Here is a 20,636-nt window from a genome sequence, read left to right as displayed (position 1 = left end):
CTTTTTTTTTCTTTATGTTGTTGTTGTTTTACTTGTATGTATATGTTGGTTGTCCCAAATTCTCTCCCGACACAACTGATATTTTAACTAACATAACTTGCTATATTGTCAACAAAACCTTGATTAAAGATGCCACCCTGTCAATTTGAAATGCTTGGTGTTCTTGACTGTAGAACTGATTTAAAATCTAACTTCACCTGTCTACCTTTTCTGTGTGATGATTTGTAGGTTGCTGGTCACTTATATTGGTGCTCTGGAAGAACCTCATTTTGGTGGTAATAATGATAATAATAATAATAATAATAATAATAATAATAATAATAATAATAATAAATTTTATTTACCTTGCACTTTACATTTGGAATAAATCTCAAAGTGCTACAGGAAGTAATAAAAGGGCAGTAAGAATAAATACAGGGTTAAAAACAAACAAACAAACAAACAAACAGTAAAATGCAGACACTTGTTAAAGACCTTGTTGTTGAATAAAAACAAGTAAAAGCAGAAAGGAAGGTCAGATAAAAACAACTACAAACAACAAACCAAATCACAGTTCAGTAGCACCTTGTTTTTCCCAGCAAGAATTATTACACATAGGAGCTTAAGCTATTTAACTGAACTTGACGGATAAACTTTAGTTTAATATGTGTTCAATTGTTTGCTCGTCTGTTGATAGATTTCAAATGTTTACACTTTCCTCTAGTCTCATAGGACACTAAAATCAACATCTTTCTCCTTGTATCATTAATCATTTTTAGAAAAACACTGAAAATTATCCCAGCAGCATTAAATCCATAAAAATAAAAGATTGCTACTGTTTTTAACGACCCCCCCTAAAAATATCATGGCTGTTTTTATTTAATTCAAACACTCCTCTTTCTTCCTGTGCTCATTTAGAATCTAAATTTAGCATTCAAACTTTGAATAGTTTTACCGTCCCCTCTTTGCATGTGCCGTCTTTCTGAAATCTATGAATTTGAATGTGTTGTTATGAGTCATATCCTGGACCGTTGGCACTGACTGAGACCAAAAAAATGTTCCCACAAAGACAGTGTAGTGCTCTGACCCATAACAACTCAAGTTGGTGGTAATATGTAGAAAATGTAAAAAAAAAAAACATGCAACTTTGTAAATTGGACCGCTGCCACTGCATTTCAGTTGTCTTGTAAACCCATGGAGCTTGCGGCACTTTTTGTCCATAAATAAAATAAAATGCAATCAATCAATCAATCAATCATGCTGGACAAGGACACACTAAATTTTTGTCTTATAATTTTTTTTTATTCACATTTAACCTTATACACATGACACCAAAACAAATTAACAATAAAACACAGGGGACAATTAAATTAACAGTAACACAAAACAACAAACAAACAAAAACAAGATCCACAAACAACAGAGAAGAAAAAAAAAAGGACTTCTAGAGACATTAACTCACTCCTCACACCGACAAGCTTGACCTCTATAATCTCATAATTTTTCTTCTTTAGATAAATGTTAGCTGTTAAAAAATAAAATAGATCGAAATAACAGAAAATCTTTGATCACAAATCAAATTTCAAATTTTGGGGTACTATGAACTAAGTGCGTGTAATACTTTACCCCATATGTTTTCAAAATGAAATATTTTGTTCTTTTCAAAGATTTTTCCAATTTCAAATAATATCGCAGTTCATTACTCCAGTGTTTAAGTGAGGGAGGACAAAGTAGCTTTCCAGTGTTTTAAAATAACTTTTTTAAATACAACACAGGAAAAAAGAATAACCCAGCTTCGTGGATATCTGACTCTTAAATGTGAGACGTCTTGAAAGAAGCAAATATAAATATTGAAATGAACAAGGACACACTTTCTGATATCAGGACTGCACTTCTATTGAGTGTCAGACTTGCTTTGAGACAGATTTCAAGATGGAGAAAAAATTGGAGCTGAGTTTTCCTCTACCTTCCCCACCTGTTGAACACCCACATCTTCAAACTACACCCATCCTCAGTTTTTATTTATTTATTTATTTATTTATTTTATATGCAACAGTGCAAAGACATAAACGTGCTCGATATTAAACAGAACATAAAATTTAAAAAAAGGTAGTTTTTGAAAGCAAAAATCAATAGTCAAATAAAGTTAACAGGTATAGACTACCATAAACAAAAAAGAGTTTAGAAAAAAAAAAAAAAGTGTTGGACTATAAATGACGATCACAAAACAAACAAGAAAGACAAAACAAAAGAATAGACTGTAATGGAAGGGAGTAAAAACTATTACTCAGTTGTATTGTCAAGAAAGAGAAAGACACAATAGAAAGAGAAGATAAAGACTAAAAGAGAAAAGATAAATAAATAATGTTTCTGATAGGGAGAAGAGAGATTTGTGAAGGGGGATCTGAATGTGTGTATGCAGTTATATGAGTGTTGGTGTTTATGAGCATGTTGTAGTTTGATAGGTAGTACACAGTATTTATATGCAGACTTCAGAAAGCTTGTGGTCTGCCACTGCGGATGACGTTAGGGCGTGGTGGAGGTAGCAGCTGTGGGTAACAACAGGGTGGTATTTGTCAGGCCTGGTTCCGCAAAGGAAGCCCCCAGACCCTTGGGAGGAGACTTGCAATTTGCAGAGCCAAATGCAGGGGGGGGGGGGCACCAGACCCAAGGGAGGAAGCCCCCCCATCCTCAGTTTTTAATACAAGTTATCTTGGTTTTGTTGAAGTCCTTTAGCCAAGATAATCTTTTTTTTTTAAGATTTTTTTATTGCACAATATCATTGTATACAGTTCACATTGACAAATAGAAGCAATCGTATTTTTCCATATTCTTGTAACAACATAACAGCGGCCTTAAAGAACATACAATCATAGCAATAGTAATGAATAATATTTAGCAGATTTTGTACGTAATAATGGGCAGAAAAAAAAGATGTAAACTCAAAGACTCACGTTAGAGGGTAAAAATAATATAAACAAAATTCAAGTCGTTAAATGACAGATTAAAACAGGTAGAACACATAGCCATCAGTGTTACAGGGTTATTCTTAATCTCTCATCCCACATCAACATTCTCCCCCAGACCCCTTAAATGTCTCAGCACTGGTCCCCATGCCTTATCAAATACTCTCATCCCTCCTGCATTCTTGAATGTAAGCTTTTCCATATCTCACCCAGCTCTCTCAGCTACATCTCAAATGAAGGCAGAGCATCAGCCAAGATAATCTTGATGATGGTTGTTTCTTCAAATTGAAATGAGCTCCTGTAGAGTCACAAAGCACAGTATCTAACTGTTTTCACAGGACGTATACATCTCTAAAGCTTAGTGTACCAATTATAATTATGTTACTCAGCTATAATGAACATATCCTTTTTGATAAAGCTTATAGTTAAAGCTGGCTCAGGCCCTAGACTGCCAGGGGAACTGGCGCACTGACACACTGGGATCCTAGCTCACCCCCTTCCCCCCAACCCCTTCATCGCTTACTTTAACTCTGCCTGTCCCATTAAAGTTACTAACCATAGACCTTTCTGGAGTCCCTGAACTCCATTGTCTCGTAGATTCCTCTGTGCTGCTGTAGACGTCCTCCTGCTGCGGACGATCTGGACTCCAGCGGCAACAGCTTCTACTACTCCTCTCATCACTATCACCTCTCTCTCTTACTCCCCTCTATCCCTCTTTCAAGACCCAACTCGGTCGAGGCATGATGGCTGTCTAACATGAGTCTGGTTCTGCCTGAGATTTCTGCCTGTTAAAAGGAAGTTTTTCCTCGCCGCTGTAACTAGCTAAATACTGCGATGTGCAATGCTCATGATGGATTAAGGTGGGGTCAGACTGAGTCTTACCCTGTCTTGAAGTTGGGTCTCATAATTTGACATAGAGGGATCTAGACCTCCTGTTTGTAAAAGCGTCTTGAGATAACATTTGTTATGATTTGGCGCTATACAAATAAAGATTGATTAATTGATTGATCCTGATACATTTATACACATATTTATATTTTCAGACTTTTATAACTCTCAGGTGTTGATAACTATCATCAGACTCCTGATGAGTTAGCCTAGCATGCTAATGGTGGAGTGTCCCTTTAATCTTAACATTTAATTAAGAGGAATTCAGAAATTCCATCCTATTTTTCACAGGATGAGCCTCTAATAATGTATAAAGTTTAAGTAATCTCCTGAAACCTGGACAGATATGTTGGTCCATCATCCAGTCCTCAGCAAGATAACCCTCTAAAGTCTTGAGTCCACCAGTTGCTGTTAGTCCCCTGATGTGGACTATTTGTGCTGAAGTAGTTTTAAGGGGTCTGTGGTTTGATCTGAGGGTCACATGACACAGTCAGCACCAAAGAGGCGTCACTTAGAAACTGCGAACTCAGCAAGGAGGAGGCAGCCCGCTCGCCCGCGTCCTCCAGCGGATGGATCCAATGAAAACGCAGCTGGATGCTTTTGATGCTTCTTGTTGCTCGACTCGAGCTGTAACTTTTCTGTGGAAGACCCCCGGAGTCACTGTCCGTGGATTCTCTGTGGTAAACGACTGCTTATAATTTAGCTGCGTGTATTTTAAAGCATCTTCGTTGCATTTGAATCCAACACAGCTCGGTAGATGGAGGAGTATTATGCTCCAACAATGAGAGGGAAATCAAAACTTTCCTTTAACACTTTCGAATCAACCTGAGGAGCTTTTAAATTTCAAACCCCTTTCCTGGAAGTACACATGACGCTTCCTCAGCAAATGTTACGCGTAATTTGGCACCCTTTACGCTTTTTTTCCTCCTCCATATCGCCTGCGTAATTTGCGCATCACCGAGCGGAGCGCGAGGTACTCGTTTTTCAAGATACACTGCAAAAAATATCAACTTTAAGCACTTATTTTTTTATCATTGACTCGTTTTGAAGTTCAATTACTGGATGAAACTTACTGAAGTAACTTATCTTATCTCGCTTTGATACATTTACATGGATTTGGTCACTGAAACGCTAAGTTCGGTTGTAAAGCAGACTTTGGATAACATGTCCTGATCATTTTTTACAGCGTCGGCAGTAAAACCACGTCACTCTTTAGAAAAAAACTCCCCCTTTTCCTCCCTGTTGGTCCAACATCCAGAGTTAAGGAACAACTGGATAAAGATTTGGGATCAGAAGCACAGTCATCATGACCGGATTTCGGCTGAACTTCTCGCCGTTGAAGGAGCCTCTGGGCTTCATCAAACTGGTGGAGTGGGTGAGTTGGATGCATAAACTTTATTCTGCATGGATGTGTTAGTTGTGTGTGAGTGAATGACACAGAGAGAGAAAGAGGGAGATACCCAGAGGATAGGGAGGTTCAGTCCATGGATTTTCCCTGAGAGAAAAATCTCTTAGTGGACAAAATTTGTTTAAGGGTTTGATTTGATCCAAATGCACATGACATTTATATTTAAAAGTCAGGCAAACATAATTTTAGAAAGCAAACACCAGCTTTTTCTGTCTGCAGCTTGATGTTTTGCACTCTAGAATAATGAATAAGATCTATGAAGTATTATAACAGCTAAAGAAGCTCAAGATATTAACTTTTGTGGTGTTTATGAAGCAAGAGTAAGCCAGTCTGTACCAATTCTATACCCTAAATATCAATAACTGAGGTTTTTCATTCCAAAATTTAAGATTACTACATCATAAAAGTTTGAATCAGCCTTGTTTGACCAAGAAAACTAAAGTGGAAGGAGTTCAGTTCACTGCATTTGGATCATTTCACGAGTTGCATGCCCTCCAGACGCACACAGTTAGGGATTAATGCACCTCTCTGTAATAATTTACCCCCGGGTAACTGTGCAGGAGGTTGAAACATTCTGGCAGCATTCAGAAAGTTTCTCAAGGAAAGTCCAGTAATCAGTTCTGCCCTAAATAACTGAGTCAAAGGACCTGGCTCAGCTACACTTTCTCTCAGCTGTTCTATTTTCTCATAAGACGCACAAACGCACTCACATGCATAGCTCCAGAGCAGCAGTAACACCCAGTCATCTGACTCTGGACCAGGCTCCATGTGAGTGTGTGTGTGTGTGTGTGTGTGTGTGTGTGTGTGTGTGTGTGTGTGTGTGTGTGTGTGTGTGTGTGTGTGTTTCACAGTGTTTGCTTTATGTAACCCAACATATTTTGTTATTCACAAGGGTCTGGTTAATGCATTTTCTGTTATCATCAAATACATGCATGTCCGGCGGGAATTGTCTGGCAAGAATGTCTATGCTGTTACAGAGGTCCTGAACCCCCAATTATCAAGTTACAGCATTACAAAACGTCATCAAACCGGACAAAGACATTACAACATGAACAAAGTGACGTTAATAGTTTAACAAACTTAGTTTTCTTGTTAAAATGCACTGGAAAAACTGCTACTTTTCCTACTTTCAATTCAACTGAGATGTAACTGCTGCTCAACAGACACTAGGTTACCATATTTAATGTTCAGGTTGCCAGTCCAGTACTGAGTTTACATGTTTGATATTAAAGCAGTCTAATAATAATAACTGGCCGCCCTTAAGATAAAAGTGTAATTGCATTTTTTGAGCAAACAAACCAAATACGTCCTTGTTTCAGGCCCCCACTTCTAAGGCTTTGCAGTTTTCTTGTACGATGGTGAACTGACTAAAACAATGTGTTTTGTACAGCCTTGGAAATCACAATCATTTATTATCAATATTTTTCTGTAAACCAAAAGAGAAAATGTTTGTAGATTAATAATTAATGGAAATACTTTTCAGTTGTAGCTCTACCTTTGAAGCACTTTTTGTTAGGCTTGCAATGCACAGATTTTTTAGAGCCAATACCAAGCGGCAACCTCCGGTCTAAAAATATGAGTCCAATGTGGAAGTGCTAAAAACTGCAGTTCATCAAGGATCTGCTTGAGTCTGGCTTCGGAAGTACCAGAAACTACATACACACCAATTCAAAAAAGCCAATCTCTACAGCAGAAATAAACATGTTTACAGCCTGGTACAAAAGACGAGTGTAGTCTGGATAGCTCATTTTTCGATCAGCACACACTGTGCAGGGGGTGAATTTTTTCTAATGCGGCAATTTCAAAGATAGAGATGAGATTAGGAGTCATCCAATGAGAGGCACAGCTGACTTAATTGACAGGTGGGAACACTGTAGCTGTTGGCTAGGAGGCTCAAAGCCCGCCTCTTTACGTCATAATCACTCAACAGCAGCAATATGGCTGCTGTCGACGATTGGCCTTAAAACAGCGCTTCAGAAACAGATGGGTGACGTCACTGATCCTACGTCCATATTTTATACAGTCTATGGCCAATACTGATAACGGATAATGACCTGCTCCTGATGCCCAATACCAATAAGATTACCAATGTACTTTCTATATTTTTGTACTTTCAAATGTGTAGTTTGTGCACACCTGAGGGTGAGAAAAGCTAACATTTTGTAAGCAAATATGTAGAATCATCTTCACTTCACTAATCTCTGTCGTTAAAAAGGTGAGTCATGAAGTGCTGTGGAGTTATCATTAATAGTGTTTTTGGTTGTCACTGGTAAACTTCCTGCAGTTTTCAAATACATGTGGAATCGGCACTACAGCATGTTTTAGCAGTGCGAATGCTAGTTACAGCTACTGCTGCTTAGTATTTCCTCAATGCATCTTTATTGCAATGACGACTTTTCAGGTGACTTAAAAGATTTGTTGTATTGAAACTTGAGCTCATCTTTCCTCCTCTCTGAAAACTTGTGACACATCTTTTTAACCCTCCTGTTATGTTTGTTTCTCTGGAACAGCAATAATGTTCCTGGGTCAATTTGACCCAGGGCATATTCAATTATCCCAAAGTGTCAGAACCCCAAAAAATCCCAATACATATTTTTTAATTTAATTTTTAACTCCACTACTAACCGTTTAAATCAAGATTTAGTCCATTGGTGTTCTTTAATCCTCACAGATCATGGTTCAATGAGAATAACTCACTCATTTCTCAATAAAAATTCATGTTAAAACTTTTTTGAATGTACATTAGAAAGCCCAAAATATAAATACAATAGTTTTACATGACTTAGATTTCTGTTTATTTTATTTTACATTTTGAATTTTTTTATTTTTATGAAGTGATGTTGATAAATTAACACAACACACCTCTTTTGTCACATGCTGCCCAGATTTTTATGCTGCATTTAGCTGGTTTGGAAGGCATTAATGCCTAAAATAGACTTTAAAAAGGGTCAATCTGACCTGCAACATAACAGGAGGGTTAAACTTGCAAACATGTTATTATCCTCTAAAATGGGGACAAACATCCACACAGGTCATGCCGCTTTTCTCTAGTCAGCTTGTTGTTGTTCATCTTCTCTGTACACAACAGCAGACCTCATACCACCACCTAACGTGTCATAATGTGTCAGATAAATCAGATCAAATTAAATTGCCCTAATAATAAACAATAATAAAGTATTCCCTTTATCAGCCCGATACCGCATCAAGCATCCTTACTTTTTATAAGTGTTCAACTGGTCTTCAGAGCAAACAAACCCTCATCACTCACAAACATGTGTAACTCAAAGCTTCTATATTCGTTCTCTGGAAACTTAACCTTAACACACAGCATAACAGTTAAAAGATTGCATGTTGAATACTGTGTACCTCACCTTGAGGTTAAAGCATTACATGTGTTTGGCCTTTAGCTTTTGGACAAAATTGTTACTACTGCTCTCTTAAACGAAGTTGCCTGATCTAAAATCTATCCAACGTTTTTGTCCAAATCAGTGAGTGATCTTATTGTAATAGAGTGTATTTGTCACTAGAGTTATTTGGCCCAAATGCTCATACCTCCCTAGATGTTATCCTCCACATTGTAGTAAACAGGAAGGGATGTTTAAAGTCACAGATGATACAAGGCTGCCCCACACTCACTCAACATGATGAATCTTTCCTGTTGGCTCATTTTTGTTTCTTTTTATCTCATATATGAGCGTGTGAAGTAACTCTTGATTTCTACTTTGAGTGGTTGCAATGTGTGTAAATTGCTAATGGTATCAAATGGCTTAGTTTGGAGTGAGAACAGCCTGCAGCTTCATTTGGGAGTCTCTCATATGTCAATAAATTGATGCTTAACGAATGCAGATGTCCAACACAGAAAAAAAGGCAGTGGACTGACAAAACACTGCTGCGTGTCCAGCGTTTGCCAAGCACCATGTTTGAAGCAAGCTGCCACCTGTAGTGCCAAAAAAGGGCTGAGTTGTAAAACTGGAAATGTGACAAAACACTCAGCTGTCCAACAGTGTTTCAGCAGTGAGTAAGTGCTCTGATTGAAAATGTGAACATAAATAAGTAACGATAATGCTCGGTCCACAGTGGTTGTTGCAGTTATCCATGCTGCGGCTCCGTGACCTCGTTGTGGGAAAGTGACAGAGTCAGTGTAACAGGAATGTGAGAAAAGTAGCTTACTTTGGTGTGTGTTGCCAGAAAAACAGGAAGTGGCAGCCAGTGACATCTGGAGACACATCTGGAGAGAGGCCTCGAGGTGTGTGTGGGTGTGTAAGTAGATGCAAAGTACAGTATGTGTGTGGATCTTGTGGTGAACAACTAGAGGCTAAAAGTTGAGGTGGTTTGTTGTCGGCATTTTTTCAAGGGTGTGATGCAGTTTTGCTAATTAAGCAGAATTTTAAAGATCAGTTAAAATGTGAAGCTTCAAATTTTTTGTTTGGTGTGTTGGAGTAGATGAAGTGAGGGCTTTTGAGCAGTGTGTGTGCATCATATAAAACACTACAAACTACCTGCTCAGTAATATGCATCTGGAACACAAAGTAACAACTAGCCTGTAACCATTATGTAGCATTTAGCAGCTGAACAGCAACGTGTACCTCAAAGTTGTTGAAAAACAAAAATAACTCAAATGTGAGTAGAGTTGCAAAATTCCGGGAATAGTCAAAGTTGGAAACTTTCCATGGGAATAAACAGGAATAAACCAGGAATTTACTAAATTGAAGGTTGGCTCTTAATAGGGAACTTAAATATAGTTGGGGAAAATATATTTTAGTATAATCCTGACTAAAACAACCAGATTTCATGCAAGTACAGTTCAATATCTATACTATTCCTCAATCACATGCACATAGCACACTGCTTACTGCAGGGCTATTGAGACCACGCCCCCTACATGCACTGTGCATTCCTCCATCACATGCACAGATGATTTCTAGAACCCAGCAGAGGCTAGGCTTGAGAAGCTTGAGAGAAGATGCTTTTTTATTTGCATGTTGAATGGGACTTTTTTGGAGGGAGAGGGGCTCTTTTCATTTAACATTTTGAATGGGAATTTGTTGGGATTGCATTTTTGTTTATTTTTGAATGGGTTGGGTCAGGGGGATGAGTAATATTTAACTCAACATTCATGTTTTTGTTCTTCAACGAGAGAATTGATTGTTTAATAAAATATTGAACACTTGATAAAGTTCTACTTACAAATAAATCTCTTTTAATTGTATTATTTTGGATGGATGTCTGCGTATAATAACAAATATTTCTGCTTGGATATGATACCTTTCCATTAAATTACTCTCAATTCCCAGTTAATTTCCATAATTCCCATGGAAAGTTTCCAATTTTGGAATATATCCAAAATTCCCCAGCTTAACTTCCCATGGAAATTTACTAGAAATTTTCCACCCCTTTGTAACACTAAATGTGAGTAGTTTTTAGTCTAACAATCATCAAGTGTCAAGAAAAATTAATTCAAATTGATGCTAATGTGGCCTCAGTTCTGCTAGTTCAACGGCGGTTTTGTTTGAGGTATTGGAAGAGAGCAAAACCAGAGCTAAAATACATTTCAATATAAGACTTCACTTGACAATAAGCATAGAAACACAACTCCAAATGACTGCTAATGTTGCCTAACAAGTGCTAACATTCAAACAAGAGAGCGTTAGCTAGCATATGTCTGTGAAGTCATCCAGGTCATGGTAATCCAAAGCTTGATCTGTAAGGTAACTGGACTGGTAGAAATTCTTGAAGACGTTTCACCTCTCCTCTGAAAGGCTTCTTCAGTTCTGACCAAACTGGGGAAGAGCTAGAAAATATAAGCCTCTTACAGTCGTGGGTGTGTCCAGGTAGTCACAAAGGGTCCTAAATAGGGTCGTTAGTCTAGTTCCTGGCAGTTGTTCTCCTATCACCTGACAGTCTAGGAACTAGGGTAACTGAACAACTGTCAGGTGATAGGAGAACAACTGCCAGGAACTGAACTAACAACCCTACTTAGGACCCTTTTGTGACTACCTGGACACACCCACGACTGTTAGAGGCTTATATTTTCTAGCTCTTCCCCAGTCTGGTCAGAACTGAAGAAGCCTTTCGTAGTAGAGGTGAAACGTCTTCAAGAATTTCTACCAGTCCAGTTGCCTTACAGATCAAGCTTTGGGTTAGCTAGCATGATTACAAAATGTAATTTTGTAATGTGCAGTGTAAGGTCTGCATTATGTCAATTAGAAAAACAAAGGGTAACATAATCAATTCAATGGGTATGTTTACGCACAATGTAGTTAGCTAAGATTATATTAGGTTACTGACTCATACCTGTTTCCACTATTCCTTTACCCATAAACATACAGAGGCTGAACTGGAGGTCAGTTAGCCTTTCTAGCTAACAGTTTCTAGATCCACAAGTTTTTAAAAGTTTCATAAAAAATATGACTTGGGAGGAAACACAGTTGCTTTCTGTTTGTTACCATCCCTCAACTGGGCACTGGAAACTAGCTCAGGCAATAAAAGCTGTGGTATTTATCATCAGTTTACATGATGAATACTTGTCCTCGGTCAAATAAACATTGATTCATATTTGAGTTAGTATTGTTCTGTATCACAGCTCTCTGCTGTGCTGAAAACTTCAGGCTGTGTGATGACAGCGGCACAGAGCTATGCATGTTAAGCGCCTGAATGTGTGATAACTGTTTACAACACATTTTATGAGGAGCAAAATATGCAGTGATTTGTGATTTGTAGTGCACATTACTTTGCTAGATCCCCAGATAACCCATTAAGCATGATTAAAGTGATTTGAATGTAAGTCTAAATGACCTCAACACCCACAAATGATATGATCAGTGTTTGTCCGGCTGTAGTTTCTGCACTGAGCTCAGGGCCAGACTCCCTGACTAAAAGAATTCAGTATGGGTTGGTTTTAAGGAGAGTATTAGTGTCACATGGCCTACACGCTGAATCAGATGCTTTCTGCCTCTGCAAGAAAGAATTCAAGAGCTGAAAAGCAGCATTAGTGCAGCTATGTAAGCCACATTTTATTGTGTTGTATTGTAACAGATAGCCATTTTATTCCTGGAAGGGCCTGGACTCTCCAAAAACAAGTTTTAAGATGTAATTGTATTTTTCTGGTGCATATGCTGTCATAATCTGACTGCTGTAGCAAAATCTAAATAGTGCAAATAAAGATTAAGGGTTTTCTTTTAACCACACAAGATCAGACATTTGGTTTAGATTGGCAATTTCCATGAGTAAATTGAGGAAACTAATAAAGCTGGTCTTGTAAAAATGGTTGAGTCATGAGTTTTATTTTCAGCTGTCTGTTAGAGTGAATGCTGGCCATCTGTTGGTCCCTCTGCCTCTTAACTGCTGACATAATGTTTTAAGTTGCCAGCTTTCTTCTGAGTGTCAAGTTTTGGTTATGCTTTTAACTGTATCGTCAAAAAGAACATGAATTTAGAAAGGCTAACTAAGGTTTATATGAAAGAATATGCTGACTGTGATCCCCCCTTCTTAAAAAGCCTGATTATTTTTAACTCCCTTGGTTTTGGAGCTGGGTTTTCTCACATCATTCTCAACCATCTCTCTAATCTCTCACTCTCTTGTGTCTGTTCAAACAGCTCACGGCTGTATTTGCTTTTGGAAGCTGCGGTGGATTCTCGGGGAAGAACATCCTGAGTGTCTTATGTGGTGATGGCAGGAATGAAACTCTCAACGCCAACTTCCACTACCCATTCAGGTGAGAATGGCAACACGTGTGGACTGGACTCGAAGAAATGAGCACTCTTGAAAGAACAATTATGATGACTTTAACTTTTTGTGTTATTATATTTCTTAATCTGTCATTACCAACCATATCACACCATGTCAACCTGTCACTACTGAAATTTTTTTAATACTGCCTGTAATTACTGCTATTTAATCCATTTGTAACATTTGTATTTATTTAAATTCCATTTGTAAAATTTTATATATCTAAATCGTATTCTATCTTTATTATCTACCTTTATTTGTACTTTTTATTTTACTAATTGAGACTTTTTCTTGATTTTACTAATGTCTGAGTTGCTGTAACAACTGAATTTCCCCCCGGGGATCTATAAAGTAATATCTTATCTTATCTTATCTTATCTTATCTTATCTTATCTTTTCAATAAATCTTTATTTGTATAGCGCCAAATCACAACAAACGTTATCTCAAGACTCTTTTACAAACATAGGAGGTCTAGACCACTCTATGTCAAATTATGAACAGAGACCCAACTTCAAGACAGGGTAAGACTCAGTCTGACCCCACCTTAATCCATCATGAGCATTGCACTTCACAGTATTTAGCTAGTTACAGTGGCGAGGAAAAACGTCCTTTTAACAGGTAGAAACCTCAGGCAGAACCAGACTCATGTTAGACAGCCATCATGCCTCGACCGAGTTGGGTCTGGAAAGACAGATAGAGGGGAGTAAAAGAGAGAGAGGTGATAGTGATGAGACGAGTAGTAGAAGCTGTTGCCGCTGGAGTCCAGTATGTCCGTATCAACTGGAGTCTGGAAGGTCTGCAGCAGGAGGACGTCTACGGCAGCTCAAAGGAATCTACGAGACAATGGAGCTCATGGACTCCAGAAAGGTCTATGGTTAGTAACTTTAATGGGACAGGCAGAGTTAAAGTAAGTGATGAAGGGGTTGGGGGGAAGGGGGTGAGATAGGATCCCAGTGTGTCAGTGTGCCAGTTCCCCCGGTAGTCTAGGCCTATAGCAGCCTAACAAAAGCTGGTTCTTATCTTATCTTATCTTATCTTATCTTATCTTATCTTATGTTGTTGCCAGGTTGAGCCAGGTCCCGCTCATCGATGGAAACACCACTGTTTGTAACCACTCCGTCACCTTGACGCACATGGTGGGAGACTCGGCCTCCTCAGCTGAGTTTTTCGTGGGCGTGGCCATCATTTGCTTCCTGCAGAGCATGGTGGCTCTGCTGGTGTATTTAGGCTACATGCACATTTACAAGAACTCTGAATTTGGACCCATTTTGGTAAGTATCAATCTTCTTTCTTAGCATATCAAGCCTTAAAAACTTCAAAGTTTAACACCTGCAGCCTGTTGCACCAGCTGTGTGTAAGTTCAAACGTAGCCTAGTTTGAACGCAATTTCTCATTTAGGATGGAGTTTACACTCTACTAAAGTTTTGGGCGTTGCACCAGCTAGTTCCAACGTAAGCCTAAGTTACAACTTAATTCTTACACTTAGCTCCTAGTAGGTGTAAGGTCCTCTGTAGAGTATATCGGCTGTCAAGGCGCGTCGTTTTGAGAGGTGGGATGTTTTGGACGATGAGGAGATACAGAGGGTTCTCCCAGCTATATGACGTCTGCAACACTATATCCAAGAGAGAGATTACATCCTTTGGAAAAATATGATGACCAAGATTTGCCCTCCTGAGTATTAACATATGTTGTAGTTGATAATATAGACACTGTAGATTAAGGATTTAGGCTGTAGTTATCACCTTACTTTAGTTTGATTCAGCTGTCGGTCAGTTCTGAGAAGATTAGGCACAAAAGATAACAATGCATCAAAATTGGTGCTTTCATCTGATTGGCTGCTGGAAGTGTATACGTCATATCTGCGACAATGTTTTGGTTAGTTTGGATGTTACGGTCTACTAGTTAAGATGAACCTTACGTCTCTGTTATGCAACCAAACAATGACACAACTTAAGTTACAAACTAACTAGTTTCAACGTTTGGTTTTGTGAGGACTTTACACCCTAACTTAGGACACAACTTACACACAGCTGGTGCAACAGGCTGCAGAACTTTTTGTTTATCTGAGGATGAGATGTTTGTAATCTGACGTGTCCCTGGTTGCTTCCAGGATTTTGTTGTCACAGCAATTCTTGTCTTCCTGTGGCTGGTGAGTTCATCCGCATGGGCAAAAGGCTTGCAGAATGTGAAGTATGCCACGGACACTGAAGGCCTCAGTGCCACGCTGGATCTCTGCAAGGATGGAGGCATCACCTGTGAGGTCACGGAGTATGCCAACTTGCGGACGCTCAATATTTCAGTGGTAAGAAGAAAGAAAAAGTTATGTGCTCCTTTTTTTTCTAAAGCAAACAAATCAGTTGAGGAGGGGTAACTTTTTTCCTTTATATCTTCACTGCAAAAAGCCAGCCTTCAAAAACAAGAAAAAAATATACAAACATTGGGGGTATATTACTTAAACTAAGCAAAATTATCTGCCAACAGAACAAGAAACAAAACGAGTAAAAATATCTAACCTCAATGAACCCAGAAATACCTTAAAATAAGTGTATTTTTCTTGATAGAAATAAAAAATATATGAGACTTATTTTCTCAATATGTTGAAAAATATTCTTAAATTAAATAAATGCTAATGCCATTATCCTTTTTATTTTATTTTATTTTTTGGGGGGGGCTTTTACACCTATAATTTGTAGAGGAGAGGACAGAGGACAGTGCAGGAAAGTGGGAGAGTATGGGGGAATGACATGTGAGAAAGAGCATTTCATGCTTGAAATAAGAAATTATTACTTTGAAAAAGCAGTTTTATACTTGTGAGTGTTGATGAAACAACTTTGTAACAGTTGATATTCTAGTTTCAAGCATGTATACTCACAATCAACAAATCTCGTGTTACTCGGGTTAGCGATGATTCAGAAACAACATGCAGGGTAAATACGGAGGTTATGTCAAGAGAGGGTGTGAGGTTGATTTAATACAGCTACATATCAAAAAGAGTGTTAAACTCCAACACTGTCCACTCGGAAACACAATATCATCATCAAAAATAAACTGAAATGAACCATGGACGATCGTTGGTGATGCTAGGTTGAGTACCTAACAAAGTCCCTGAGTGTTTAATAGAGGCAGGATGAGTATAACTGCTGTTTAATCATTAAAACAAAACATGTTTATTCTTATTTTAGAGTTACATAGTCTTGCTTTAAAGCCACTGTCCATAATCATTAAACAGTATGTCTTCAGACTAATGTATAATGTTATTACAGTCGGTTAATTGGTTTGATTTAAGCCGTTTCTGTGCCTATATTGTGCATGTATACACAATATAGGTCATAAAATCTCAGTAACAAGCTGTAATATCTTACTGAGATCATTTCGGACAAAAACACTCAAGACAAGTGAAACACTAACATAAAAACTGCTTAGTGAGAAAAACTCTCTTATCAGGCAAAAAATTTCACCCTTATCTGAGATATTCAATCTTTCTTAGATTTCACTTTTTGCAGTGTTTGAACTGTGCCCTCCAAGCTTGTGAAGAACAAACATGAAGCAGCCTGACTCTCAGTCATGAGACTCTAAGCAATAACACTTATTACATTATTGTGCGCTCAATATTATCTGTGTCAAAATGCAAACTAGATTTGTTGGATTTAACAATATGACCTAAATGAGCTTGTAACCAATAGAAGTTGTGTTTTTACCACCTCAGAAACGTTTCTAAAATTCAGTCTGTTTTAACTTCTAAAGACACAGAGACGATTTTACATGCTTTTATCTCCTCACGCCTGGACTATTGTAACAGTCTTTTTAGCTGCCTGCACAACAAATCCCTTGATCATCTCCAAACTGCCAGGGTTTTAACCAGAACCAAAAAATTTGACTATATCTCTCCGGTTTTAGCTTCCTTACACTGACTCACTGTATGTTTTAGAATTGATTTAAACATTTTACTGATTACTTTTAAAGCTCTGCATGGTCTTGCTCCGAGCTATATAGCAGACCTTTTAATACCCTATGAGCTGACACGTACATTGAGATCCTTAGGCAGAGGACAGGGCGTTCACAGTTAGGGGTCCGACACTCTGGAACCATCTGCCCGAGGAGATCAGGTCTGCTGAGTCAGTGAGCTCTTTTAAATCCCTTCTTAAAACATACTTTTATCGCAGAGCCTTCCCGGATTTTATCTGAATTTTATTTGACTCTATTTTATTTTAACCGTCTTAAGAAATATATTTTAAAAGCATTTCATTCCTTTAGAGTTCTTTTAAGGGAATTTTATGTCTTTTAAAATATGTTTTATTTCTTTATCTTGACTTGTGTGCTTTTATGATATACCTGTTTTATTTTGCTGCCCATGTAAAGCACGTTTTGAAAGGTGCTCTACAAATAAAATTATTGTTATTATTATTATTATAAAAATGTTTAAAATGTGTCATCTTCTTGAACTTTAATCCTTCAGGAGTCGTATTTTCCTGTAATGTTAATCAGGCTTTATTGTCTATTCGTGTTTCCCCAGGTGTTTGGCTTCCTCAACATGTTTGTGTGGGCGATCAACGCCTGGTTTGTGTACAAGGAGACCCGTTGGCACTCCCAGAAGTTCTCCTCTGCACCTGGACCTGGAAGGCAACACGTCCCTGCAACGATCTAACACACAACGTAACACAAACACAAACACACATTCACATACTATTACTAGAAGTGTCAGCCTGTGCATACAACACCTCTAGCACAGAGACCTTCAATTTGAGCACATGCACGCACACTCACATTATGACAGCATGTGAAAACAATAACATTACTCTTCAAAAAAAATGAAGGATGAATTGATGAATGTCAGTTGAAGAACTGATGGATTTGGATTAATATATGTTGGATTTGGACCTCTTTGATAAACAGGGCTGAGTTGGCGTTTTGTTCACCAAAGTGTGCCACCATTCCTTAAACCATCATGAACTTGAAATGAGAATAGTCCAACTAGACGTAGGAAATACAGGGAGGGGAATGTTTTTTGTACAGATTTTCATTGCTGGTTTTTTTTCATCATTATTCTTTCCTTTTTCATATACAATAGCAACACCATTACATTTAGTTCATCAAATGCTTTTAAAAGAGGACACCAGTTTGGCTCTGTCAGTAGAGCAGGCGCCAAATACACGGAGGCGACTGACTTGACTCTGATCCTCAGCCCTCTGTTGTGTGTTGGCTTCGCTCTCTCTCCCCTGCATTTTAAATTCATCTCCACTGTCCTCTCATTAAAAGCAACTAAAATAGGCCAAAAATAAATTTAAAGACACACTAGGGGATTTGCTACGCTTTAGTAAGCGGGTGTAGAAGTATGCACACACAAGGACCAAATATGTTTTTATGAACTCTATTATGTCTTGAAGGTTTCCTTGACCAGGTCCTAATGAAGTTTGAGGAACCTGAAGGAATTTATGATGTTTAGTGTGTATCAATGAATGTAAGGCACTTCACACTCTCTGCCTCTATGCCATGAATACCAACCACTAGATTCAGTTTTTAACATGAGCATCTTTAATGTCGTCTTAGTACAACAGAAAGTACTCTTAAGTGCACTAGGAATTTTGATACTTTATACCAGTGGTTCCCAAAGTGGGGGTCGAAACCCCCCTGGGAGGCCGCAAGACACTGATGCAGGGGTCGTGAGATACCTTCCAAAAAAACAATACAAATTTAGAATGATCTAAAAGGTAAAAGGTAAAACAATGTGAATAAAAGATGGCAACACTTTTCCTCTTTACTTCGTTGCCACATGTCCCTTAAGGAAATTATGCTGCTGCTGCTGCTGCTGCTGCTGGCCTTTTTTAAATTATAAAGAAAAGGGGCGCCGTTGGCCTAGTGGTCTAAGCGCGCCCCATATACAGAGACTATAATCCTTGTCGCAGAGGTCGCGGATTTGGTTCCAGCCTCGACCATTTACTGCATGTCCTCCCTCACTCTCTACTCCCCACATTTCCTGTCTCTCTTCAGCTGTCCTATTGATGAAAAAAAGCTAAAATGCCCGAAAATATAATTTAAAAATTATAATTATAAAGAAAAATGCATGTTTTTGGATTGGTGTGCTAGTTCTTGCATGCGGCTGTGAGCAACTTTTTAACCACCTCAGGTCAATGGGGGTCTCCGGTCTTCTAGCACTGTTATTTTGGGGGTTGTACCACGCAACTACATCAGAAAATAACATTCCATAATCCCCCCCATAATATATAGCAAAAATGTGACTTTAATTCAATCTGTCTGTCATTCAATGGCTCAGTCACAGTTAGCCTATTTGCCTCCTGGTGGTTCCTGGCCGGTATTGCGATGTGTACCCAAAACTCTCCACTCCACTCATGAAGCACACTGATCTGGTGAATCCATTTGGAAGTCTCTCTACCCTGCACCAGTTCTCCTTCCGTAGTCCAAACTTTGCAGACAAAGAGGTGGATTGTAAAGTGGCCTGCAACCAAAACATCATGAAGGTTATTTGCACATTTGTTAGTATGAAGTTCTTCAAGTCACCGTGCACTTGTACATTGCTTAGTGTGCTTTCATGCCGTCTTCTAAAGGGTTATTATGAGAGTGAGATTTGTAAGGAGAACTTGAATGAGGGTGAGTTTAGGAACATCTTTCAAATGATTGAATTTCTTTTAAGGTACTATTTGAAGGTAAATAATGTTGTTACTCTTCATTCACCTCTTTTTACTATTTTAGATTTATGTCACGTATCTCTGGTTTTAAATCATTTATTTCGCTGTTGTTTTTTGATTGTTTAGAGCTTTTAAATACTTCATTAGTCACCTGACTGTGACCTCATGTTGCATTCATGACCCTCTTTTTTATTTTCGGTGTGTGGATGTTGTTTGCCAAAATTTCTGATTTAATTTGTTGTTTTTTGTCCTTTGCTTTTTGTAAGTTGGATTTGAAACATAAGTGTGTGTGGTGTGGTGTACTGGTTATACCCCTGCACTCTCAGTAATCATCATCCAACGTTAGCTCTACCTTTGCCAATGATTCTTTGCATTTAACCTACCAGAGTGACAGATGTTCACTCTGTGGCATGCACAGTTTCCATGTACAGTTACAGTGCCTTTGTTTTTCAATAAAATGTTTTTTTTCATGAGTCTTTGTGTGTTCACTTTTAAAGAATTTTTCTGTTTGTTGAACTCAGCTTGGTGTTTAAAAATTAAAACAACATATGGATCAAGAGAGTTAAAATTAAAGGTACAAGCATTCAAAGAGGTTGTCACTGCAATACCTCAAAATTGTGACCCAAAACTTTAACAATAACTCTTAAAGAGACAGAAGACTACCACTTTGTGTTTCCTGGTAAGTGCTGCGATCTCCTGATATGTCCTGTGACCTCTCCGATCACTCTGTCATGCTTTGTGTGTTTGAGAGAGAGGGAGAGAAAGAGGAGGACAAAAACAGAAGTGTACAAGTGAGTGAGAAAAAGAGTGGAGGATGTGTGCTTGGATATGATCATCATTGTAAATTACTTAAACTAATTTTCCCTGCCCTCAGTGAAAGCCACACTTCCTCTCTACCTCCAACTGTCTCTTTCCCTGGTTGAGCTGAAACAGGACATTTCACGCCATGTCATGTGACCACAGGCATGCAGACACTGAATTCCTGACTTGGTTCAAGCTTTCTGGTTGGAGACAGTAATTCC

The 20,636-nt window shown here is 38.3% G+C and overlaps 1 protein-coding gene across 4 annotated transcripts; it reads left to right on the top strand.

Annotated features, from left to right (window-relative positions):
• The first annotated feature begins 4,179 nt into the window (after positions 1-4,179).
• Positions 4,180-20,087, top strand: sypl1 (synaptophysin-like 1). Of its 4 annotated transcripts, none has more exons than XM_034673013.1 (6): positions 4,180-4,495; positions 5,020-5,208; positions 12,837-12,955; positions 14,037-14,241; positions 15,081-15,272; positions 17,484-20,087. In XM_034673013.1, the coding sequence occupies exons 2-6, from the start codon at positions 5,140-5,142 to the stop codon at positions 17,613-17,615; spliced, it is 717 nt and encodes a 238-aa protein (XP_034528904.1). In that variant the 5' UTR covers positions 4,180-4,495; positions 5,020-5,139; the 3' UTR covers positions 17,616-20,087. The 4 variants fall into 4 exon arrangements, with proteins under 4 accessions (XP_034528904.1, XP_034528905.1, XP_034528903.1 ...); XM_034673014.1 differs by having other exon boundaries at positions 4,180-4,513; positions 5,092-5,208; XM_034673012.1 differs by having other exon boundaries at positions 4,180-4,513.
• The last annotated feature ends 549 nt before the right edge of the window (positions 20,088-20,636 follow it).

Source organism: Notolabrus celidotus, chromosome 21 (genome assembly GCF_009762535.1).
Source record: "Notolabrus celidotus isolate fNotCel1 chromosome 21, fNotCel1.pri, whole genome shotgun sequence".
NCBI classification, from domain to species: domain Eukaryota; kingdom Metazoa; phylum Chordata; class Actinopteri; order Labriformes; family Labridae; genus Notolabrus; species Notolabrus celidotus.
This window is presented reverse-complemented; position numbering and strand designations above follow the sequence as displayed.

What these genes read in the sequence shown, in the direction of transcription:
- sypl1 (XM_034673013.1), top strand. Translation starts at nt 5,140, where the DNA reads ATGACCGGATTTCGGCTGAACTTCTCGCCGTTGAAGGAGCCTCTGGGC. An exon ending in TCATCAAACTGGTGGAGTGG is followed by an intron (nt 5,209 to 12,836) that starts GTGAGTTGGATG and finishes CTGTTCAAACAG; the next exon opens with CTCACGGCTGTATTTGCTTT. An exon ending in AACTTCCACTACCCATTCAG is followed by an intron (nt 12,956 to 14,036) that starts GTGAGAATGGCA and finishes TGTTGTTGCCAG; the next exon opens with GTTGAGCCAGGTCCCGCTCA.